Source organism: Anabrus simplex, chromosome 2 (assembly GCF_040414725.1).
Source record: "Anabrus simplex isolate iqAnaSimp1 chromosome 2, ASM4041472v1, whole genome shotgun sequence".
Lineage (NCBI taxonomy): Eukaryota > Metazoa > Arthropoda > Insecta > Orthoptera > Tettigoniidae > Anabrus > Anabrus simplex.
This window is the reverse complement of record NC_090266.1, coordinates 554,482,193-554,509,491: the sequence shown is the minus strand read 5'-3', so window position 1 is coordinate 554,509,491 and position 27,299 is coordinate 554,482,193. Positions and strand designations below refer to the sequence as shown.

Below are 27,299 nucleotides of genomic sequence, written 5' to 3'. Positions count from 1 at the left end.
CCGACAGCCATGTTCTTAGGACCACTGCTCCACTTTCCTAGTAGCTTGCTGTAATTGTCACTCTGCGACTGCCATACTATGCAAGCTATAGTGCAGAGTGAAATCGTCCACATATAGCGACGGTATTACTGCTGAACCAGCAGCAGCGACAATACCATTCATGGCAATCGCAAACAGAGTGACACTAAGAACCGATCCCTATGGGACTCCATTTTCTTGAACGTGGTATTGTGAACATGCCCTCCCTACTCGGACAAGGAATAGACGGAGGGACAAAAAATTCGCAATAAATACCAGCAAGTTACCTCGGAATCTCCACTGATGCAGGACTGAAAGGATACCATATCGCCATATGGTGTCGTAGGCCTTCTCTAAGTCAAAGAAAACAGGTACCAAATGCTGTTTGCAGAGAAACGCATCCTGGATAGAGCTCTCCAGGCATACCAGGTCAGTGGTCGATCGAGTGGCTCGAAAACCACACTGGTACTCGGACACGAGTCCTTGTTTCTCTAGACACCACACAAGTCGGCGATTTACCATCCTCTCAAATAGCTTACACAGGCAGTTTGTAAGACAAATAGGTCTGTAACTTCCTGCATACTTAAGATCTTTGTCAGGCTTGAGGACAGGAATTACTATGCCCGATCGCCACTGAGATGGTAAATCACCCTCCATCCAGATTCGGTTGAACACACGAAGGAGATATAGAAGACTGTCCTCACTAAGGTATTTCAACATCTGGTTATGGATGTTGTCTGGTCCAGGAGATGTGTACCTGCAAAGCGCTAATGCGCTGCAGAGTTCCCACTCCGTAAAGGGCACATTATAGTCCTCTGAAGCTTGAGTGGCAAAACTGAGGTGAAGACGTTCTGCCTCCCACTTCAGAGTGAGGAAATCACGATGGTAATTCCCGGAGCCAGACACATCTGCGAAATGGCTAGTTAGATGGTTAGCAATCGAGATATTGACGATATTGCCTGCAACGGAAATTCCCGGTACTGAAGATGATCCTTGGATACCCGAAATACGTCGAAGTTTAGTCCACACTTGAGATGATGGAGTTTGTGACTTCGTGGACGAAACATATCTCTCCCATTAAGCTTTCTTACTTTGGCGAATAAGGACTCGCGCCTTAGCGCGGAGTTGTTTAAATGTTACCAAGTTGGCCAAAGTAGGCTGTCTACGGTAACGTTTATGAGCTCGACGGCATTCTTTGATAGCTGCTGCTATTGCTTCATTCCACCAAGGAACAAGTTTATGACGAAGAGTCCCCGAGAAGGACGGAATGGACTCCTCAGCAGCAGCAAGAATAACTTGGGTGATGCAAGTTATTTCCTCGCCGACGGTCCGACTGATATCGTCGTTAGAGACAGCTAGTGATGTGTACTTTGGACAATCAGCATGTTTAAGAATCCATCAAGGGGGAGCCTCGACGGATTTATGTTTCAACAAAGTAAGGATAATGGGAAAATGGTCACTGTCACAGAGATCATCGTGTGTATTCCACCGAAACAGCAGAACCAACGTTCGGCTGCATAGACTTACGTCTATGTGCCGTAACGTACACTAAAGCGAGTTGGTTCCCCTGTGTTCAAAATACATAAATCCAGCTCTGTTACTAATCTTTCCAGCTCTCGTCCCCTGAGGCAAGGCATCTCAGAGCCCCATATGGGGTGATGGGCGTTAAAATCGCCCAACAAGATGAAAGGAGGTGGAAGCTGATCTATAAGATCAGAGACATCATTTATGTTAAGAGGCTGGCCTGGTGGAAAATAAATGTTACACACTGTTGCTATGACAGGCAGAAGTACCCGCACCACAATTGCTTCCAGTGGGGTCCTTAGAGGAACCTCTTCGCTCTAAGTATCAGAACGGACAAAAATACCCACGCTACCAGATGCCCGGTGGGCATAATATCATTCTGTCGAGTATAGTCTGAAATTTCTCAAGACCGTATGATGACCAGGTCTGAAGTTTGTCTCCTGAATACAGACTATACTCGCTGCGTACTCACTAATGAGCTGACGTAACTCAGCAAGATGCCTGTCATAACCGTTACAATTCCACTGTAACAGTGTCATAGTGTGGACTATAAAAGGAGTGTTAGGTTATGAGCAACAAGATGCTCACAAGCCTAAACACTATCAAGATCTACATCCGTAGATGCAGATGACAGCGCGACGTCCATCCCATCATCGACAAACAGTGTACAGTGGGTCAAAATTGAAATCTAGGAGGACAAAATTATTTTTTTTCATAATTAAGAAATCAAAATTTATTACTTCTACAGCATTCTCATATAATTGCCGCACAATATCCTGGGATATAAACGCATCTTAGTGTAAATCTGTCACCAGTGTTTGAGCTGGAATCTTATCTTATCTCCTGCGCTGTGCAGTCTGAATTGGAGAGTGAATGTAAGTGGCTGTGGTTTGGTTGTCTTTGAGGTTAGTGTGATGCTTTAAGATGGAACATGCAGCTGAATGTATGATCTTTACATTTGTAATGGGTTTCAGTTATTAATGGCGTAATTGTTACGTAATTTTAGCTATATTTGCATCATGTAATATTTAACTATTATTTTCAAAATTATATTTTCACTTAAGAGTTTTAGTATGTCGCGTCACTCTGCGTCACTGTCTACTTAATATTAAAATGTAGATAAAGTCTTGTAGTTTACGCCTGTTATAAGAATTTTTGCATCTTCTTGCAACTTAGTTATTTTACATTTTAGAAGATGCAGCGCAACCAGTTCTCACACGTTTACAACTATTTGAAGCACTGGGTTCGAAGATTGTGTCAAAAGTGGAAATTTGTGAAATTAGGAATAGTTAATTGTTCTGAAGAGATAACTGAATGCCTACAAGGAGATTTAAAGGATTTTGTTGATAATTTTACCGGGCGGTGGAAGCAGGTTCATAGAAGTAAAGCAAAATTCATTTCAAAATATTCTGATTGGTTAAAAGAGAAGATAACATTTTCGAAAATTGTGTATGATTCTAAATTAACAGAAAATTTAAATCCTCCTACTCCATCCGCATCGAAAGTCGGAAGGCCTAGAAAGCTTTTTCATGAAAGTAGTGAAAAATCAAAGAGACAAAAAATTCAACCAGTACTCTCTGCACATTCAGAACAAGAACTTATTCATGCTACACAAGTATCATTGCACTTGTCTGGAAAACGAGATGCTGCAGAAATGGTTAAAGAAACTCGTAAGTCTCCACATAGAGCTACTGAAATTATAAAATCCTATATATCACCAGCTGTAAAACCTGTACCACTTACAGGTGAAGAGGGTCTATCATTCCTTGTAGATAACAATTACAGCAAAAGCCAATACGTTAATATGCGACTTGAATGCAAAAATAGGAACTGTAATATTTTCCCACCTTACCACATCATTAGAGAAACAAAACAGAAATGCTATCCACCAAGTGAATCAATAACAATAACAGAAACATCAGCCACAATAACATTGCAATCACTGGTCGACCATACAATTGAGTGCCTTGCAGTAGTTCAAGATGATGTTTTGAAACAGTCTATTTCTAGCAATGATACAGTTCATATTATATTAAAATGGGGGTGTGATGGTTCAAGCGGACAGAGTCAGTATAAGCAGAAATTTACAGATGATGACGGCAGTGACACTGATATTTTTGTAGTTTCAGTTGTTCCATTACAAATGTATTCTTTAAATGTAGAAAGCAACAATGAAAAGAAAATTTTATGGCAGAACCCACAACCTTCTTCGACACGATTTTGCAGACCTCTTAAAATATTGTTTGAAAAGGAGACTGTCGAATTGACTAGGCAAGAGGTTCAATTAGTTGAAACTGAAATAACGCCCCTTCAACCAAGTAAAATAGAAATTGATGATCAATACATATATATTAATCAAACTCTATTGCTGACCATGGTGGATGGAAAAGTCTGCAACACTGCTCGCCGGGTTTTTTTTTTTTTTTTTTAGGATCCAGTCTTGTCATCCAAAATTACGGGTATAAATGAAGAGCTAATCAGACGTTTTTCTACAATTTTGTGTGCTCTTTCTTGTCAGTTCCCTATAAATACACATGCTTTCAAAACCTACATCCAGGATACAGCAAAATTGTATCTAAATCTGTATCCACGGTATTATATGCCAGTCACTGTGCGTAAAGTATTCATTCATGGTGCAGATATAATTGATTTCTGTATTATACCTATCGGGCAATTGTCAGAAGAAGCCCAAGAAACACGTAACAAAGATTTTAGAAAATACAGATTTGGACATTCTAGGAAATCCTCACGAAAACATACAAATGAGGACATATTACATATGCTGCTGATATCTTCGGACCCAGTAATATCTCATAAAACCAAAATTCAACATAAAACGAGAAGAGCATTATCCAGTGAAGTATTACTACTCCTGAAATAACCAGATGTACCGGCTCAACATGAACAGCATGAGGCAGTGAATGATGATGATGATGCTTCAGATGACACATGTGATGAGTCATCAAGGTCAGGGTCATCGAGTGATTAGTGATAGTGACTGAAGTGCTGTCTAAAAATATCCACAATTGCAGTCTTCCAAATTAACTCATTGCGGACCGTGGACAGCGTAAGACGTTCAAGCTTGCTCCTATGCTGCGGGCCGTGGACGGCGTAAGACGTTTAATGTTCCGCGCGATGCTGTTTATATTCGTCATCTATGCATTCTTACACCTTAGTCAGCGTTACTGGTTGTAGCAGGAAGTTGGTTGACCTTGTTGAGATAACCTTCGCGTTGAGTGGGCTCATGTTTATCTCAGCAGTTTTAGCTGAAAAATCTCATAACTTCCTCGCGCGTCAAGTCGGTACTTGAGATTCCAATGCAGCGCGTGTCGTCCTTACCGAGTGTAGCATAATGGCTTATAATACAAAGTTTCTTACGGAAGATTAAATAGATATTGTTCACAATGATTATTCTGGTGATGAACTTATTCCTGAAATAGACTCAGATATTGAAAGTGAGAGTGACGAGGAAATTGCGATTCCCGAATCCGATAGGCCTATAGAGAAAAGTGAAGTGCCTGATACATATCATCCTAGTTATTGTCCACAAGTTCCACCATTTACAGACAATTCAGGTATAAACGTTCAAATAGAAAATAAGCAGGATATTTTGAGTTACGCGAGTATTTTCATGAATGACGAATTTTATCAGTATGTGTGTGAGCAGACCAATCTATACGCGAGTCAAGTGATAAGTGCGGCGCCCCGGCCTTTCACAAAGAATTCGATCATGCAATCGTGGAAACCGATTAGTCCAAAATCCTGACATAAAAATGTACTGGACCGAAGACCCTGTTATTCGTACTACGATATTTTCTAAAACAATGTTGCGAATACGCTTCCTTCATATTCTTTCATTTCTTCACTTCGATGACAGTAATCGTTATGCCGAAAATACAGATAGGCTGTATAAAATTAGACGTATTTTGAAACCTGTCACCCCAGATATCAAACCTTAAATATTTACTAGAGGTAAGCACAAAGTATCATTTTTCTAACATTTATAGTTTAGGAGTAATTGAAAATTGTGATAAGTGATGCACGTCAAGGGGGTCGGGCATGAAAATGGCCGGTCCAGGCATTCAAGTGTCCCGCTCAGAAGCAGGTACTGAACGTGTTAAAGGTAAACCGAGTACAATCTATTGTAGTTTATTGTAGTTTAGGCTCTATCCAACTCCTAGTCATAGACAATTTCTTGCATGTGTAGACGTAGATGTAGCTTTAAAAAGGTCTTAACTGATGTTTATTATGAAGTAAACAAATTATATAAGTTGCTTTCACTCTAAATTCATGATTAAAACGTAAAAATAATTTTGTCTCCCTAGATTTCGATTTTGACCCACTGTGCAGCGGGTAGGACGCCCACAACTTCGACGCTTTTCGGGGACGGGAAGTTCCCCTACGAAGAGAGCGTGCAGGTTTTGGAGCAGGAGTACCTGCTGGCACGGACTCATACCCTCCGGATGGAGGGCATGATTTCTCTTTTGCAGGGGAAGTGCGAGGCCGGGTGCTCTTCTTCGCCGCCTTCTTTTCTGGTTTAGACAGGCTGGGAGTTGGTTTCCTAGCCCTGGTCGACGATGCCGCCTCCGCTGGCTAGGGCACAGCTTTCGCCAACCTCTTAGGGGGGGGAGACTTAGCCTTCCCCCTTGCTGTGACGGATTAGAACTGCCAGCCGGCACAGACTTCTGGTTGGTCGAAGGTGGGATGGTCCCCCCCTTCAAGCTTTTACTCTTTACGATGTTGCTGTGAGGAGCAACAGTTGGCTTGGGCGCAGCGATCAGCACAGGTGACGATGTTGTAAATGATGAACCGGGAAGACTCTGAGCTATCATGCTACAGTCGAGTGTACGGGCAGGTGTATTCGTGGAATTAAACTTACGGCGCGCTTCCTGGTAGGAAAGACCATCCAGGGACTTGATCTCCTGGATCTTCTTCTCACTCAGATACGTCAGACAGTTCCGATCCCAAGGAGAATAAAAACTAGAGCAGTTAGTGCATTTGTACGGAGTTGTGCACTGCTCCGCGCCGTGAGCTACTCGTCCACATGTACCACATACAGACGGATTCGAACAACGAGATACCATATGTCCAAATCGCTGGCATTGATAGTACCGCATAGCAGGCGGGATATACGGCCTCACATTGCAACGATAAGTTGTTACATTGACTTTCTCTGATAACACGCCACGGTTCTTCATGTCTTCCATGAACTCGTCGTCGGTATTCAAAATAAGGTCGCGGTGAAAGACGACTCCGCGAACCAGATTCAAGGACTTGTGCTCCTCCACTATGACAGGGATTTTGCCAAAGTGGTCACACTTAAGCAACTGATCAGCTTGCAGTGCTGTAAGAGTCTTCAAAAGCATACTACCATTGCACATTTTCTTGAGGTCCTCAAGTTCGCTGTAGACGCCTTCAATGTGACTACTAAAAAAGATCGACTTCACCAGCTTAAAATCATGCCCATCGGTTCTGGTAGCGACCAGAAACCTAGCGAAGCTGGATCCCATTCCTTCACGCTGCGCATGTTCCCAGGGAGTTGAACCTCTCAGGGAAGCAAATGTTAAAGTCTTCGGTGGAGGACCACCTTGAGAGTGGCGACTTCATTTCGAAGCCATACCCAAAATCATCCTCCCTGAATGCCACCCACTCTGATCAGGGGTCTCTGTAGCCGAACCAAGCAGCCAAGGCAATAAACACCTGGTCATAGCAGGTAATGCCCGGGGTCCCATGTTGGACGATGCCTAATACGGGATGACTGAGGCAATGAGCATTAGGACTCCCTTCCTCCAGTCACCCGCAATGGCACATACCCCATAGTGTCTACAGAGCACTAAATATAGGCAAAAAAAAAATTAATATTAATACGTCCTTCTGGCATTCGGCTGTGCAGGGACCTGTGTTGTCAGGCGGATACTACTGCCAAGGTACATGGCGCTCCCACCTGCAAGATTTCTGGGTGGGCAAACGCGGGCTTTTGGGTGTAATCGCACTCATAAGAGGCCCATCTCCGAGCAGCACGCACATCAAAAATTTTGAAATGGTCTACAACTGACCCTCGGAAAAAACAATAAAAAATAAAGAGGGGACCACGGCCACATGACCCTTTTATTCGCCTTCTACGACAGGCAGGGATTACCTGTGGATGTATTCAGCCTCTCCCATCCACAGGAGGTCCAGCACATTATACCAAACCGCAATCCACGTCCGCGCCTAAGTCATCCCTTTTAGTTGCCTCTTACGACAGGCAGGGGATACCGTGGGTGTATTCTTCATCGGCGTCCCCCAACCACAGGGGGCATCCCAGATTTTAATGCTAATTGTCTGTTTGTACATCAGTTTTCATGTCAATTGTGTGTTTTTACATTTGTTTAGTTTTTAGATGTATTACATTAAGGCTGAAGATGACCGGACGAGTTGGCCGTGTGGTTAGGGGCGCGCGGCTGTGAGCTTGCGTCCGGGAGATAGTGGGTTCGAATCCCGCTGTCGGCAGCCCTGAAGATGGTTTTCCGTGGTTTCCCATTTTCACACCAGGCAAATGATGGGGCTGTACCTTAATTAAGGCCACAGCTGCTTCCTTCCAACTCCTAGGCCTTTCCTACCCCATCATCGCCATTAGCCCTATCTGTGTCGGTGCGACGTAAAAGCCATCAGCAAATTAACAAGGCTGAAGATGGCCAGCCAAGGCGGAAACTAGTCCCTAGTTTAGTAATGTAATTCAATAATATTGCATAATATAGTATTGAAAAAGATGGAGCATACGACATTAATTTAATAATATTATTGTGGAATTACATACAGTCCAGACTAAAAACAAATACTTCTAAATCACGCACTTGCTTACCAGGAAGCATCTAGAAAAGACAACTAACATACTACAATGACACCACAAGCTGCGAAGCTTCTTACTTCATTGTAACTCCTCCTTTCCTCCGTCTTGCTCTTACATTTTATATCTTAATAACTTTTAAGTGAACTTCGTCACTGTTGTTGCAGTTTTCTCAAGCATTAATGTTTCCAATATTGTAAACAATAATTATATATGGGTAATGTATTTCTGGAAAACTTGTAAAGCAAATGGCTACTTGAATGTGAATTAACATTTTTTTTTACCATAGTAGAGTTTCTTGATCGCATGGGTAATAGGCCAGCATCTGATCTTTTTTATCAACATCAGACATGATGTTACTGTTTTGGAAAATAGGTCTTCGTTTCAATTTTACTTCACCTGGTTTTTCTTTCTTACCATCTCTAACTGTAGTTGAAATGCATAGGATATTACGTTTTTCTTTCCACTTCCCAATATGAAACCTGTTCAGAAATGCTGATTTATTTTCAACATTTCTAAGATCCACAGTACCATTTCCTTAGGAATATCCTTGTTGCTTTTCTTTAGTGTCCCTGTGCAATAGGTGTTTTTCTCCAAAAAGTTCACTGCTAGTCCTAAGACTTATTCTAGTTATCAATGTAGACAGCATGATCAATGAAGTTCTCCATCACCATAATTTTACGACAGTATGATCCGGTTCTGCCAACATATACAATTTTACACTATATTGATATACTGCCTAAATAGCAATTATCCTCGCCACAAAAAAACAGATTCACCCGGAGATAAATACCTTCTGGATACTACATTTCTTTCGCTTTTCAGTTGATGTGATCAACCACAAAATAAATTTTCGATAAACAATGGACCATTTTCAGGACTTACTTTTCTTACTAAAAGCCTTTATTTAATCACCTAATCAATTGAGACTTGATTTGGTGCTGGTAAACATCCTCCATATTCAGAGCCTGAATGTGAATAACATTCACTACCTGATGAATATAGGTCACTCTGCTGTGGCAAAATTGTGTATAAATTAGGTGGTTAAATAAAGGCTTTTAGTAAGAAAAGTAAATCATATCCATCAATACGGACCTAACAATGAAGTTCATTGCTTACAATTATTTTCAGTGCTATCGAAGTGTAGGCATAGGAGTGTTGTCAGAAAGTAACTGCACGATATGTAATTTTGGAAACAAGGTAGGTTGAAAAGATAATGTGTCTGTCTTGTTGAACTGTACCTATATACATAAGAAGTCTGAGAAATATTTTCATTTAACACAATATTAGATCCTTCCATAATCTTATCATTGACCTAGCCTTCAAATTTGGCTATGACAGAAGATGAGCAGCACATTTGTTAGTATCTTATACAATGGTCTCCAAAAAGTACTCATCCACAAGTAACCTGAAATATGCCAGGGGGCTATCAGGTGCTGGTGAGACAAGCAGTTTTTGTTGCAATATGAATGGAATTTCCTTCATACTGCTTGCATCAGCTGACCAGGCTGGACTGGCTGAGCCACCTGCTGAGGGTTGATTTAGTGCTGGTGAAAATCCTCCATATTCAGAGCCTGAATGTGAATAATTTTCAATACCTGATGAATATAGGTCACTCTGCTGTGGCAAAATATTATTGTCACTGGACGCAATACAGGCAAGAAAATTACCTTAGTCTTCATTGTTCAGTCACTGTTGCTCAGACATCCTAGAAAGGTCAGCTTCATCACTCATAGCTGTGAGAAGAGTAGCCTTGTTGTATTAAGAATGCAACATAATAACTGAAGGCCAACAATTGTTAAAAGATGTGCGGTATCCCAACAGCCATGCCACGCAGAACATGCGCTCTTGCCACCAATGCTTGTGGCGCACAGAGTGAAATGAAATGTGCAGGGAGCCTCCATGTGTCCATGCAGCTAGTATCATTTCTAGTGCTGCCCTCTACACAGATCTGTGCTGGCAGTAGTCAAGTGCATTAAACCAGTCAAACCTGCTTCAGATTTCATTTCTTTTGATAGAAAAACATTGTTTTCATAGAATGACTACTGTTTGGAAATTATATCAAAATGTTAAAGCTAACTGAATGTATTTCAAAACTAACAGTTTACTTACGATAATGGAACTATAATCAGATAGGGTCCATTAACCCTCTTCCTTTCCATGAGGTAGGTTATAAGAGCAATGGTTTGGATAGTTTTACCCAATCCCATTTCATCAGCTAATATACCATTCAAATTATTGTTGTACAATGACACAAGCCATTCCAGACCCTACAAGATAAGAAAAGTATATTATAATACAGGTATCCTATGAGTGTGAAAATTAATTGTATTATTTCACAACGCATGCATAAAGAAGAACTCATGTGCTTTATCCCAGTCACGTTACAATTGAAAGAAAAAAGTTCAATGTTTACTTACGCGAATCTGATATTCTTTCAATTTTCCATTCACCATAATTGAAGCTTGTTCTGTAACCTTTTCTGTAATGGTATGTGCTATGCTGAAAAACAAATATGTACTAGGTTAGACAGACTTAATCACACCTCAATTTAATACTTAATTTTGTGAGTATTTCAAAGAGAAACAAATGTTCTAAAGATGCATTATTAATGAATACATACCTATAGTAAGTTTGCTCTTCAGGATAGTTTTTATATTCATCATCCTCTGCTTTAGCCTTTTCTATTACAACCCGAGCCTTCTCTTCATCTGATAGCTTCTCATCAATGTTTCTCTTAGGAGTATCTAAAATAGAAGCAAGAAATAATTTTATGAATATAAGAAAATATGCCTTTGTATTATCTATGGCACTATGATAGGCTCTCCGATGAAATAAGTGTTATAAAATATGGAACTAGCATCATGATGACACGGAATGGACCTGACCAATGATTATGAACTTCGAATATCATGGTGAGACTGTCACGAATACTATTTTTTCTCCACTAAACTGTGGAACAAGAGGCATTGAAAATAGCCTCAGAAATAGTAGGTTATGTATATGACATGGGTGATGGACTGCATGTGTTTATGTGTTGCTCAATGTGAAGTTTTATGTTTCAGAAAGTTCTGTAGATAATTTGAATATCCCCAGGTCCATTGAAGATGGTTATAATCGCAAAAGAGAGAGAATATTATTACACTGTAACAGTAATAGTGAGCCCTTATACAGTGCTCAGATTAATTAATATATATGATGTTATTGGGAATAAAATGTTATTCATTCATTGAAGTCTTTGTGACTTGGTGCTACTAGGGCAAGCATATCGAAATGGAAGATGAAGTATGGCGCCAGTTGTCTGCGTAGCAAGGACGAGCAGGTCTATTGTTTCACAGGCCGGAGAAAGCATGGGGCTTTATCTGACGCGACGACAACCTTCAAGGAAACACATTTAGAAAAAAGAGAAACCCTTTGAGACAATAGAATGGACCAACGGTCTACATTTCGGGAGCTCGGTGCGAGGCTCAAATTTTGTGTTATTTTTTATTTTTATTTATTTTACATAATGCCGACACAGATAGGTCTTATGGTGACGATGGGACAGGAAAGGGCTAGGAGTGGGAAGGAAGTGGCCATGAGCTTAAGTAAGATACAGCCTGGTGTGAAAATGGGAAACCATGGAAAACCATCTTCAGGGTTGCCAACAGTTGAGTTCCAACCCACTATCTCCCGAATACCAGATACTGGCTGCACTTGAGCGACTGCAGCTCTCGAGCTCAGTAAAGTTTGTGTCTATTAACAGGATTGGTAGAGCGCTCATATGACAAAATTTTAAAGGAGTTGGAAGTTACGCGGCGATATAGCCCAATGAGATGATAGCGTCATTTTTATATTGTGCAGATATTGGCTGGAACAAGAGATGCTCCCCGAACGAGCATAGTGACTATTGTTTGGCCGAATTAATAAAATTGATCAGCATATGGGGTATAGTGCCTAACGTTTGGAATTATCAAAGGGTGAAGTTGTCTATTCATCGTGTGTTCATGGAGAGAAGGTATCTTAAGCTACATTGTGTGTTGTAGGTATTGTTACCATTCTATAAGTATGGTCAGACTTAGAAATTTATAGCCTAATGGGGACAACCAAAGTTTGAAAATTTTCATAAGCGTGGGGGCCAGAGCCTCCTAAAACTCCTCAAACCCAAGACGAAGCAATTCATTGGTATGCTCAATGTTCAAACACTGACCAAAACAGGGAAACTCAAGATGCTGACATATACCTGCGATAGATTCGGAATTCAAATTCTTGCAGTACAGGAAACATGATTTCGCTATTGAGATCACTACGATTCTAGTGGATATAACATACACAAGGGGAAAACCTGCAATAGAACTAAAAAATAGTACTCTACCTATGCTACGAACTGCATTCCTAGTATACAACAGTATCCAGAACTCTGTGATAGGCTTCACATCACCATCGGAATGCCTCTCCCTATTCACAGTTAAACGTGCCAACAAAGCACACTGGCAAATACGTATGCCCCAGTTAACCAGGATCCTGACAAAAACAAAGTCGAGAAGTTCTGGTCACAACTTGAACGGGCACTCATGAAGATCCCGCAACACCATGTCAAGATCATCCTTAGTGATTTCAAAGCTCAAATCGGCAGAGAACGGATATACAGACACATCATTGGACATTTCTCGGAACATAAAAAAACAAATGCAATGAACATTGCTTGATCAATGTATGTGGAATGGCCAACCTCCAACTAATGTCCACACATTTCAGGTAACCACCATGGAAAATGACCACATGGAAATCACCAATCAACCACATAGGGGAATATCAAATCGATCATGTAGCAATAACCAGGAAATTCTCTCCGGAAATCATGAATATGAGGGTGCGCAAGGGTTAAATACAGAACGACCATATTCTCTCACAGATCAAAGTCCGCTTCATACCAAATCTAAAAAAATGTTCAAAATCTAAATTTCTACACACAGGCACAGAATACTTAAAAGAGCATATTCAGGAATTTGAACAAACACTGGAGACCAACACACAAACATGGGACAAACTTTGTGAGACCATCCAACAATCATCAAAGAAACTCTGCCAACCACCACAGAAACGGAAAGACAGTTCTTGGACTTTAGACTGTGACAGAGCCCTGGAATCCCTGATCCAAGCCTGGAAGACTTGGCATAGCCACCAAACACCAGAGAATTGGAAGAACATTTTAGAAACACAGAAGGAAACATCCAAAACAATCACATGTATTAAATGTTCATATCATCACAGAAGATTGGAGGAAATCGACAGCAGTTTCAAAAGGAACAATATGTAACATTTTTACAAGAGATTCAGGGAAGAACTAGCGAACTTCAAGGCACCCAATCTTTGCTCCGTTGCCCTCATGGACCACTTGAGATGAATACAAAGGCCAAATGTGTAATCCTGAAGTAGTTCTTTGAGAAGCTACACAGCAGTGAACCACCTACAGAAAGACTCCAATTTCATGCAACTATTCCAAACAAAGACTCAGTACCACCTATACATAAGGAGATACGAAACATCATATTACATCTCAAAAGCAACAGAGCACCACAGAAGGATGACATAAATGCCAAAATGATCAAGAATGGAGAGGAACTCAAGGAACTCATGGTTGATCAACTACAAACCATCATTGCAAATATATGGGAAACCACCATCAAACCCCCAGACTGGAAAACCGCTTTGATCCACCCACTACACAAAAAGGGTGACAAGACCGATTCAAACAATTATAGACGTATTTCACTTCTATCAATTTCCTAGAGATTTGGTACTTAAGTATGGCCATTCCACCTCGAAAGTTAATATCCGTGTCAAAGCCTTCAACAATGTTTTACAGTGTTCATTTAACTCCTTTACATTACAGAACATGTAGCATAACCTATTAATTCGATCATATTACGGGTACCTGTTTTATTTTAAAACACAATAAATCACATGTTTGCAGAATGGTCCTTAGTATTTGACACGAAATGTGCATAGTAGTTTTTCCTTTGCTAGGTCCATGGATCAATTTACAGTTATGACACACAGGGAGCGAAGACACTTACCGATCATAAGGAGAAATTTCAAGTAATTTGGTCATAAAAACAAAATTAAAAGTATATTTTGGTTATACGGGTTATTTGGGTTGCCTATCTCCAAAAAACAAGGGGCTGGTGAACCACCCAGTATATAAGAAAACAGAAGTATAATAAATACTGCCTTAAAGGAATTCCCGTACAAGAATGCAAAAATTGAGAAGGGCAGAAAAGAATACAGGTGGCTTCCTCCCTGGTAAAATATTCTGGAGGTAAAATAGTCCCCCATTCAGATCTCTGGGCAGGGAATACATGAGAGGGTGCAATCATCAGGAAGATGGCTACTAACATTCTGCGAGTCAGAACATGGAATGTTAGAAATATGAATCATTGTGGTAGGTTAAATAATCTGAAAAGGAAAATGGATAGACTAAAGTTAGATGTACTACATGAAGTACGTTGGCAGGAAGAGCAGGATATTTTGACAGGCAGCTACAAAATTATCAACACAAAATCAAACAGGGGAAATGCAGGAGATGGTCTGGTAATGAATAAGAAAATAGGGCAGCAGGTAAGCTACTATGACCAGTATAATGAAAGGATTATTGTTGCTAACCAAATTGCCACAACAATAATGCAGGTCTATGTGCCTACTAGTACAGCAGATGATGAAGCATTGTACCCGGATGAGATCGGTCATAGTTATCATGATTTGATAATGTAAAATAAATGTAGACATGGGAATATTGAATTATACACAGTGTCAGTTTTATGTGGAAGGAAGAGTTTCAACATAGTCAGACATGTTCTCGACAATTTGTCACTGAACGTTAAGAATTTCATATTTAGGTTCCGTATTGAAAAACTGACAACAATTTGTCGCCAAGAGTTAAGCCTGTCATAATGGGTAGTATTATTTCCTTGTCGAAAGCTAAGAGGATTAAATCTAGAACTCAGAACAACAGTCATATTTGCAATAAGGAAGTGAGAGAGCATTTATTCTTGAACAAGAACCTTTCCGTGTGTCGCAAATACGAAGAATATTTCGCAATAGAGTTTCCAACGCCTCGAGGCATTTGGTTGTTAAGTTGTCACAGGAAGATATTTAAACGAACCGCTGCAGTGTTAGCCAATGACAAAATTAGTAAAGGACTCACAGATGCGCCAACATAAATGAAGTCAAAATGAACTCCAGTTATCTCCAGTAATAATAATGATAATTAAAATATTCCAACCACCGAATTGAACAGATGGGATTTTTGTGATATCATCCCAATGTTGATTAATTGTAACTGTAATGAATTAAAGTAAAGAATTCTAGGAAATGACCCACGCTATCTCGCCATTGGTCAAGACGATCACGCCATCAGGGACGCCGACTTAGCGCGCGAAAAGTGGAGGACAGAAATCAAGTAAAATCTTCGTACTCGCCGAACGATATGAGATCAGAATGCGACACGTGAATGAGTATCGCCAATTTATTAAGTGGGATAAATTCAGAGATCCAAATCCACCTGCAAGTGCCGATTTAGGATAACCAACACCCCTCCCTCTGGAGTGAACGCAGATAACCCACGCGCGAAACCAGGTCAACCATATATACTAGGGATTCGAGCTTCATAGCAACCAGTCATATGAAATAATTTGATACGCTGACACGGTGACTCTCTAACTCAGTACCTGTTAAGAGTTGAAAGTACGTTAGTAGTCATGAAGGTGAAGACGAACGGTGAGAATTATTTAGAATATCGAGTGTAAATAATCAGTATCACCGTATGTGAAATTAATACATTTCTCAACATTTCATGTGTTGGAATTTAAAGGACCGACGGAACGCCGATAGTACTTTTTGAAGGCAGTGTTCAGAGCCTGAAATAAATATTTCAAGATAGACGGTGTAACAATTATTGTAGCAGGGAACTGTAGGAACGTGGCGATCACAAGACGGCCTCGTATATGTCAGAAAGTGCTGGTTAAAGAACGCGACACGCACCGGTTCGAATGAAACGACACTTCGCCGTAATGTGTCATGACTAGTGGTTCGGGCTCAAAGAAAAATAATATTGTGCAAGTGTAATGGGTCTAGAGGCACCTATAAGTGTTTTTTTTATTGTTGTATAAATTATTGTAAATTCTCTAGTAAGATGTTAATCGTGGGTAATCGGCCAGAAGTGTTTTGTTGTGTTAATTTTATAAAGTGCCACATGATGTATGAGTAAATCACCATGGGGCCACGAGGCTTCTCATCTGCTACGAGACAATGGAATTCTACATAGGAATGAGTACATGAATTTAATATATTTGAGAATGTTATCACGACAAAACGGGATTCAGTGTAGATTAATCATGGTTACTTAACGTGGATCCCCTCCCGAATCCATGATTATTACGATAGACGGACGAACTAATTTATATTAACGTAATAATGGGTTAGATTAATTAATTGAGTATTTGTTTGTTGTATATAATGTAAATATGGGTTTTATCTTTAATTAATGTATGTTATTTGTCAATACTTTGATCAAAGTTCATTTCAAGTGTTAGATTTCGTTTTGTGCTAACCCATTTATTTGATTTTCAATCACTGCGGTGATTATTTGTATTTTAGTATGAATATTTGTTACCAGACAGCCATATTATGAAAGTGCCAGAGAATGTAAATTTTGTGTTGTGTACGCAAGGTCATAATAATAATAATAATAATAATAATAATAATAATAATAATAATAATAATAATAATAATAATAATAATAATAATAATAATAATAATAATAATAATAACAATAAGAATAATAAGAATATTTTGTGCGCATGCAAGTTAAAGTATAATAATAATGACAGTGCTTCGTGAGTTGGCTAGTGAAAATAATAATCAATGTGGAGATGACATGTAGTGTTAAAGACTTTAATTCGGGCAGTAAATTTGATTTTGACGTAAATTGTTGATTTCACGTTTTTGGACTCTATAATAAACATAACAATTTGTTTAGAAGTGATAGAGGCACCTGTATAGGATGGTCACGTAATGTTGAAAGCCCAGAGTGGTTTGAGCCCATTTTTAAGATCTCACACCAGGCAAATGCTGGGGCTGTACCTTAATTAAGGCCACGGCCCCTTCCTTCACACTCCTAGCCCTTCCCTGTCCCATCATCGCCATAAGACCTATCTGTGTCGGTGCGACGTAAAGCAACTAGCAACAAAAAAAAAAATTTCTTAAAACTGGAAGCCGTGCGGGGCGAAAATCCGGCATGAGGTGAGAATTGAGCCGTACTGTTTTTGATGATGAAATAGATAAATCTTGATGCCTAAGACGAGATAACGTCGATTCCGGTGTTATGAGTGGCAGAATCCACGCACCGAGGATTAATTAGTAATTTAGCAATCGCAGGCATTGGATGTATTTGCCCAGCCGCAATGTGCCATGGGATAATGATGTGTCTCGGGAGGACATGGTATCCCCATAAAATTAAAGGCAGTATGGAAATTAAGGTTGCGGTTCCGAATACTGTGGTGTCCCGATCGATGTAAATCGGATCTTGGTGGTTCATATTGGGACTCAACATATGTGACTAAATTCTAGAGAGTGGAAGTAAAAATATAAACTTTCCATTTTAATAATAATAATAATAATAATAATAATAATAATAATAATAATAATAATAATAATAATAATAATAATAATCCCAGTGAATCTTGTCTTAAATCAATTGCTTAGTGCCAAAGTAGACCGAAATTATAAAAGCTTATGCACTAACCATAAATATCGCTAACGGTAGTGTAACACGTGAAATTAAGTTACCATAATAATGATAATAATAATATGAAGAGGAATAAGAGGAAGAATTTATTAGATTCATTTGAGAATAATTATGGTAAGATCAATGTAAAATATTAAATCCATGATGAGTAAGTGATGCGATAATGATAATCTCCAATGATGATGATGATGATAATAAGAAGAAGAAGAAGAAGAAACTGAAGAAGTTGAAGAAGAAAAGGAGAAGAAGAAGAAGAAGAAGAAGAACTTGCAATAGTATTTTGAGAATAATAATTATGATGAAAGGAAATAAGATATTTCATGGACGATGATTCAGTGTTACGAATATAATAATAATAATAATAATAATAATAATAATTTATTATGAAACTGATCATTAATTTGTGCGGATTAATTACGAGGAAAAATGACCCTTCGTTTGAAACTTCGGCAAAGGATAGCATAAATTCATCCCGGATGATAAATGATATTAATCAAATATAGGATGATAATTGAAATTAATGATGATGATAATAAAATAATTGATGGTAATCACAGAATATAATGATCAGATAAAGAATGATAATGATAATTATTTAATAATCATAGGAAGATATGATAGGGATGTTGTCATGTGTCGAATTAGTCGGAACTAGATGTTGGTTTTCCACATGGGAGATTGTTGGCGGTAGGTGCAAAATAAGCCACGGCCGGCAAGTGTCTTCATTGTGCGAGCATAGTAATGAACCTTTCTGTACGTCTTGTCGTATTGACAAAAGTAAATATTGAGATAAACTTTGAGTTAACGAGCTACACCTGGCATGTTCATGAATCTGGAAATATAGGCTAGAGCTTGTCCGTACAATAAATTCCCGTTTTAGATACGATAACATTTCCACGGTGGGGGTACGGCCTACTAGAATGTACATACCAGAAGTGACTCATGTCCAAAGGAACGTGGAGTTGACATTAAATAGTTACTCTCATGCCCATGTCTCCGAAAGAAGATCTCCAGTGGTGAAACGTCCACTCATACGGATGTGGATTTGATCCCCAGTAACCAATGGGGCGAATTCACCAAATATTTTACACTACCAGAGTAGTGAGGTGAATCCAAGTATTATGTCTTATCTTTTTCAGGATGGACATTTCTAAATGTAATAATTGTCATCATGTGCAGTTTGCAAAATAAGTCAATAAATTGCTCCTTATTGCAATTTCAATACGAAACAGTTTCATATCTTTTTATTGTAGTTAGTCCAGTATGCCCATGGAATTTAAGTTGTCACTTCCTAGTCCTATTGTGGAGTCTATAATTAGTATCTGTGAATGAGCCGTCCCCCTTTACCTTAATTTGCATGCCCCGTTCATCCCTGTGTTCAGTTGGTGCGCCTATAGATATATTTTTATTGTTATTAATTATTTTTTTTCACATCTTTTACGAACTGATCACCCTGAGATCAAGGCTAGTCTGGGACTCACGAGGTGAGCGGGTGCAGTATATTAAGAAGTAGAAGATTTAATACAATATGCAAAAGGAGACAAGAATCGAATTCTGATTGGAGACTGGAATGCAGTGGTAGGTCAAGGAAGAGAAGTTAATGCAGTAGGAGAATATGGATTGGGACAAAGGAATAAAAGAGGAATTCATTACTTGTAATCAAGGAGGAAGTCTGTTGGCTGAATTCTGTACCGATCATAATTTAGTCCTTGCTAATACTTGGTTCAAACACCACAAACAATGGCTGCATACATGGACGAAACCTGGAGACACTGAAATGTATCCAACAGACTTCAATATGATTAGGCAGAAATTCAGAAACCAGATGTTGGATTTCATTACTTTTCCAGGAGCAGATGTGGACTCTGACCACAACTTGTTAGTCATGAAATGCCAGATGAAGTAGAAGAAACTGAAGAAAGGAAGGCAAGGAGATGGAAAATAGACAAGTTGAAAGAAAAGAGTGTGAGCAATTACTTCAAAGAACATGTTGCACAGGGACTAATTGAAAAGAGAGAGGGAAACACAATACAGGAAGAATATACAGTCGTGAAGAATGAGATCAGTAGAGCTGCTGAAGAAAGGTTAGGAAGAAAGGAAAGATCAATTAAGAATCACTGGATCACTCGGGAGAGACCAGACGTGACCGACAAATGGCGAACTTACAAGAATGCAAAATTGAGAAGGGCAGAAAAGAAATACAGGTGATTAAAGATTGAAGTAGATAGAAAGTGCAAAACAGCTAAGGAAGAATGGATGAAAGAGAAGTGCAAGGATGTTGGAGATTATATGGTCCAAGGGAAGGGCACCAAGTTTTTTGAAAGTCAGTGGGGATGCTCTAACTTACGATCCAGAAGAGGGGGTGGGGGTGGAAAAACTTTTAATTTTAACCCTCATGAAAATGCAGTTTTAGATGTTCTTTGAATGAGCAATACCTGTTGGAAAAAACTACTGTTTGATTATAATGAATGAGTACAAACAAACAGAAACCACATATATATGAATTAAAAGGATGGAATATAAATATATACTAATTGTTTGTCTAAAATCTTCAGGTAAAAACGTAATAAACTAGTTTTCTCTTAGAATTATACCAACTTGAATTTTTTTTTAAATTACCTCAAATTTGAAGCTTACTGTTAATTTCAAAATGAAAGGGAAAATGAATGTCGTATGTCTTCAGTATAAAATTTTAAATGTTTGTGAAATTTCTGATTCTCACTCATTCAAAAAATGTTTGTACGAACAGTTGATCATCAGATGAAAATGTTCACCATAGTTTCGAGGTTCAGTTAATTTTTTGTTTCATGATTATGAATCTTCCCAGCATTTGCCTGGTGCGAAAATGGGAAACCACGGAAAACCATCTTCAGGGCTGCCAAAAGTGGAATCCAAATCCACTATCTCCCAAATGCAAGCTCACAGCTGCGCGCCTTTTACCGAATGGCCAACTCACTCGAAAGGATCAATGATGACCTTTTGAATGAATCAGATCTCTAATTCATAAAATACAACATCCATCTACCTCATTTGTGATTGAGAATAACGTAAACAAAATGAAACCCTTGAATCATGACATAACGCAGTGAATACATCATTCATAAGAGATCCACTGTTGCACATGTCATTTCTCTGTCCTCATATTTAAAGGTCAAGGACACACCCCACCTACCGGGTTGTAATTCTAAGGACTGGCTAAAATATCATTACTTTTATTGCAGTGCTTTTCTCTTCTCTTTCGAACACAATACTTCAACACAAGGTGACTCCATAAGAGATTCTCACCATTCTTCCCTTGATATCTTGTATAACATTGTTACTAGTGGTGTTGTGTTTAGGTCAGTAAAAAGATCATGCCAAAGAAACGAGTTTGTGGAAGTTCACTTGAAAGGGTGATTGATGAAGTTTTGCATGAAAAAGATTTAAATAATATATCCATATATCTACGTATGACTGAAAAAAAAAAAATAAACAAAGTAAAATTTGTTTGTGGGCTTCTCAGACATCCATTGGTAATGCACGTGACAAAAATACCTGGTATTGCCAGGGTGACAAAATATGATAAAAAATTTAAGATTTCCCCTTTCATCTTCCCTTCCTTTCTATTATTATCATCTCTTTCTAAATTTTTCTTCTCCATGTTTATGTGGAGTGCTCAAGCACCATAGGAACGGACACCCGGAGTTGCTCCCCCTAGTCCTAGGAAAGGTAGATGCTGCATACAGGAAAATCAAGGAAACTTTTGGAAAAAGGAAAGCTAGGTGTATGAATATTAAGAGCTCAGATGGAAAACCACTTCTGAGGAATGAAGACAAGGCAGAACAATGGCAAGAACAAGTTCAACTGCTGTATCGAGGCAAAGAAGTAGATGATATGGTTTTGGAACAAGAGGATGTTGATGCTGATGACATGGAACACCCAATTTTGAGGTCAGAATTCAACAGAGCTTTGAGAGACCTAAATTAGAACAAGGCACCTGGAATTGATGACATACCCTTGGAATTACAGACTGCCTTAGGAGAAACCAGCATAGTGAGGTTATTCCATTTAGTGTGCAAGATGTATGATACAGGAGAAGCGTCATCCAATTTTTGGTAGAATGTTGTTATACCTATTCCCAAGAATGCCGAAGCTGACAAGTGTGAAAACTACTGCACCACTGGTTTAGTATCTCACACCTACAAAATTTTAACACATAATATTTACAGAAGATTGGAAAGAGAAGTTGAAAGTGAGTTGGGAGAAGATCAGTTTGGCTTCAGAAGAAATGTAGGAACACATGAAGTAATCCTGGTTTTACATCTGATCATATCAACACCGTAGTTAGAAAGGCATTTATATACGGTGTTTTGAATTGCAGCTGTTCACAGAAAACGTTGATGCTTTGAAGCAAAGTATGAACGTGTATGTCATGCTGTACTGTTAAGTGCAAATCCTTTAAGACTTACAAGAAAAATTTCAGTTGTGTTTAAATCTGCATATTCATACATTATGTCTAATGTTGGGCCCACAAGAGTTGGAGTCTGACATTTGAGCAGCGAAAGCAGTAACTACGAAGTATGCTGCGTTGTCATAGTTGCTCCATCTGCGGCATATCACCCTTTCATACAGACTGAATATTTAATCAAATATGTAGGCCTAATGCAATTCAATAAACTTTGACCCGTTCCTAAGCTTGTGCTAATAATTCCAGCATTTAAGACAGAACACATAAGTACCGAAAAATATGAGATTTCATAATCACTGAACTGACAATAACCTCAACAAATACACATATTAAACAGAGAATAGAACTGTACAACTAGCCAATGACTAACTTACAAGAAAACAAACTAACAACGAATATAATATTCAGGAAACAAACGTGTAAATAATTAAATAAACCAGCAACAACTAACACAGCTAACACAGTGCCACTCCAAATAATATCACAAAAGTGACAGAGCAAGCCAACCCACGTGGCGATAGCTTCCTTAAATGCGGCATCTCTGTTATCGTTGCCATAGGAACAGACCATTTTCGAGCATCATTAGTCAACCTTTTCTCACCGGTGGCACTAAACGTCAGACTCCGACTCTTGCGGGCCCAACTATAGAAACTGATTAGCAAATTAAGATTCTGTGCTTTACTTGGTTTGTCCAATGTATAATTTGAGGTATTCACTGAATTTCACTTAGTGCCCACCAGGTACCTGGATGTTATTTCTAAGCTGAACGCAGTTTTATACCCAAACATTCCAATTTATTTGCAACTGTTTAAGAAAAGGCTAGGAAAACAACAGATAGGGAATCTGCCACCAGGGCGACTGCCCTAAATGCAGATCAGTAGTGATTGATTGATTGATTGATTGATTGATTGATTGATTGATTGATTGATTGATTGAAATGAAATGTCGTATGGCTTCTAGTGCCGGGATATCCCAGGACGGGTTCGGCTCGCCAGGTGCAGGTCTTTCTAGTTGACTCCCATAGGCGACCTGCGCGTCGTGATGAGGATGAAATGATGATGAAGACAACACATACACCCAGCCCCCGTGCCATTGGAATGAACCAATTAAGGTTAAAATCCCCGACCAGGCCAGGAATCGAACCCGGGACCCTCTGAACCGAAGGCCAGTATGCTGACCGTTCAGCCAACGAGTCGGGCATTGATTGAAATAGTTAACGTACAGTAATATACAGCATATCTCTCAGCATTCAGAACAAAGAACAGAAATCTTCTCAGAATACAACCTGGAAAAACATCATCTTAGACCATACCATAATCTGGTGCAGAAAATACATTGGAACGTTGAAACTGTCTTTGCTAACAACTTTATTAGTTACAGAATATAAAGATGCATATGTGAACATAAGCATGGATATTCTCATCAGCCCTACAGGACACACCTTTAACATTCTAGAACAATATGAAACATGCATACTTCTAAACCTCAAAGAATCAACATTCTCAATGAGACGAAACTCAAATTCCATGCACTGTATGACAACATCACACAGAAATACCCTCCTAACCAGAATATTGGTAACAGATACTTTAATCTCAAGTTTTCTTGCCCTAAGACCCAGTTTGCTCTCAACAACCCTATTCATTGATACTGATAGAAAGCACTCCAGCAAGGTAACAGATTTATCTTTGAAAAATATTGTAGGAAAGTAATCTTAATTATGTGTACAATTTTATTATTAGTTAAGACACACCAAAATTCAAAACAATTAAAACTCTATAATACATATCTATGCCTCTGTACTAAACTTATGGAAGATTCTGTTATTTCCAAAAAATATCTTCCTTAAAAGAACCAGGCTAGCAAGAGGAAACTAGCTGTTAAAAATTACAAAATTTAACAATACCTGGAATTGCAATTTCTTCTTCAAACTCATCACTATAATCATCTGAGTATTCATCTCCTTCATTGTCTTCATCTTCCTCATCATCATCTTCTTCTTCATCTTCACGTATAACTGGTTCCCACCCAGGATGCAACTCCATAAGCTGGCTGGCATCATCTCCAGACATTGCTTTACCTATGAGAAGATTAAACAACAGAGTAAGTAATTGTAGGAAGTCCAATGGCAACCACATTCACAGTTCAAATTTAACTCACCACTAGTTCCATCTACCACTGTACCAGACATCTGGGAACTTTCATCATGCAGACCATCAATAAGCTCATTATCCATTTGTCTTTTATTCTTCTTCTTCTTTTTCTTCTTATTCTTTAATTTCTTCTTCTTATTTTTCTGCAGAGAAAGAAAAATATACAAAGAATTTATGATATGTGAAGAGACTGAAAATTTACATCTGCTTATTGCTTTGTAACATATAGTCACAATTATTCATTCATTGCCATACCAGGGATTTCTGAAGATAAGATAGACAGATATTTATTTTGTTGCCATTGATGCTTTCACGGCCCATAAGTATAGACATGATACTGTATAGGCTTTTGGGCTATATACTCTGCGAAACGTAAAGAATTTCACCTTATTTTCTTAACACGGCATAAGCCCAAAAGACTGTATCATGTCCGTAAGTACGGGCTGTGAAAGCATCAATGGTTTAATGTTAAAAATTTCATTTTTGGTCTGTATTGAATCAAGATTTACATTAAGAAATATGGGTAAAGTGGTTCCGCCTATTCAATATTACAAAGATGTGAAGTTATTAATACGTCACATATTTATTTGATCTCATTATTGGGACTGGTTTCGGCAACTATACTTGCCATCATCAGCCTAAGAAAATTGTTACAAGGCATTCTGAAACTACACTAACATAATTTTAAAATTTATGTATGTACAACTCATTCTTAAACTAAGTTTTGTATTGGGTGTACACCACAAAACTTGTATATTTAAAATACAAAGACTGGAATAATTCTTATGAGAATTAATACAAGTCATATATATTATACAATCTTTTGAATCTTTTGAAATGATGTCAAATTGCTTGTAGAGGTTATAAAGGTTGATTACAGTATTGAGTTTCTGTAAAAAATCTTCATAATATATATCTTAATTGGACATTAAAGGCATTCACTTGGCCTTATCAAATTATAAACATCTTTTAATTATATTTAACATGCAGTAAAATTGGCTGATTAGAATATTAAAAGTCGATACATATATGAGGGGAGATCAGATTACAGCACCAATTTTGGATTTTAAAAAGTTCCTCGTAGAATATATGTTAATAATCTGTGTAGAATTTTAGAGTTTGCCTTGATAGTATCTAGAGTATAGTGACTAATATCTTGTGTGGATACAGTAAATTAAATTATATTACTATATGGGTCACGTAATACTGACCTTATAATTTTGATAGCTGTATCCATAAATAGGGATAAATTTGAGAATTGCAGACTGATGGCCGAGATTTCTTGAAAAAGCAATATGTTCAGAAGGATTTTTGGTAGATCTAGAGAGATCTCGAACCAAGACGGATCTAAAAGAAGAAAATAAATTGCGTATTAGCGTGACAGAAGCGGAGACAAGGAGAAATTCCCTTAGTAAATAGAAACTCACCTCAAGCACCAAGTTGACGAAAGTAAAGTTGAAGGGGAACTGCCTTGCAAAATGACAGACAACAGACCACAAGCCCTAGCAGAGAGGCAGAGCATGTTATGTAGGGGTAGGAATGGTGGCGGTAGCTGGAGGGCATTGGTCAGGAGGGCGTGGATTATGGTGGAGGTAGTAGGCTAGCGTGTTATGTATTATTTTGTATACTGATTGATCTTTTGGTATTTTTAGATTATTAATTACAGAAATAAGTGTATCAAATAAAATTGTAGGTTTTTCTGTCAAGTTGTTAAGATTGTAGTTAGGTTTGTAATATTGATCTAGTAAACTGAAACATTGCTCCGTTAACTCAAGTAAAGGGCCTTTGTTTATTATATCAATGATGTCAATATCATGATGAACATGGTGAAAGCTATGTTTGTAGTCATTTATATGCTGCGCTATTGCCGAAAATCTCCTGTATTTAATAGCATTGACATGCTCATTGTATCTGATCTTAAAGGATTTACCCAATGTGCTGGCACAGTTGTTACAGTGAAATCTGTATACACCTGATTTATCGAAGGGGTTAGAAACATTAACTAGGCTGGAGTTATGAAATATGTCGAGATTTCTATTATTGGTTCTAAAGGCGATATTGATATTTTTCTTCTTAAATGTGTTTCTTACTCTGTAAATGTCAGGATTAAATGTAAAGGTTGAATAAATTTTTGATCTAGTTGTTTCTTTTTGTAAGTTTGATTTCGGTTGGTGCTTAAACTTATATATTATACGTTCTATAAATCTATGGTTGTAGCCATTGTGGAGTGCAATGCTACGTATAGTGTTAAGTTCTTTATTTAAATCTGATTTTGACATGGGAACGTTGAAGGCACGGTGTATCAAACTATTATATGTAGCACGCTTATGGTTAGCGGGGTGTACGGAGTCTTGTTTAATGGTATTAGCAGTGTGTGTTGGTTTTCTATAAATTTTGTGTTTAAAAAAAATGGAAGTCTGTAATGGTCAAATCTAAAAATTAAGGACCTTATTAACTTCAGATTCTACTGTGAACTTGATGTCTCGATCGATATTATTAAGGTGTGCTAGGATGGTAGATGCGTCAGTAGTACGTTGGTCC

The 27,299-nt window shown here is 38.4% G+C and overlaps 1 protein-coding gene across 7 annotated transcripts in view; it reads right to left on the bottom strand.

The window, feature by feature from the left end:
- Positions 1–27,299, bottom strand: part of LOC136864217 (ATP-dependent helicase brm) — a 510,653-nt gene that overhangs the window by 264,498 nt on the left and 218,856 nt on the right. For all 7 annotated transcript variants that reach the window (XM_067140929.2, XM_067140932.2, XM_067140934.2 and 4 more), the window contains exons 10-14: positions 24,766–24,901; positions 24,512–24,685; positions 10,995–11,118; positions 10,792–10,873; positions 10,484–10,641 (exon numbers count right to left, since the gene is read on the bottom strand). In XM_067140929.2, the coding sequence (XP_066997030.2) occupies positions 10,484–10,641; positions 10,792–10,873; positions 10,995–11,118; positions 24,512–24,685; positions 24,766–24,901 (674 nt within the window). The remainder of the gene's footprint in view (positions 1–10,483; positions 10,642–10,791; positions 10,874–10,994; positions 11,119–24,511; positions 24,686–24,765; positions 24,902–27,299) is intronic.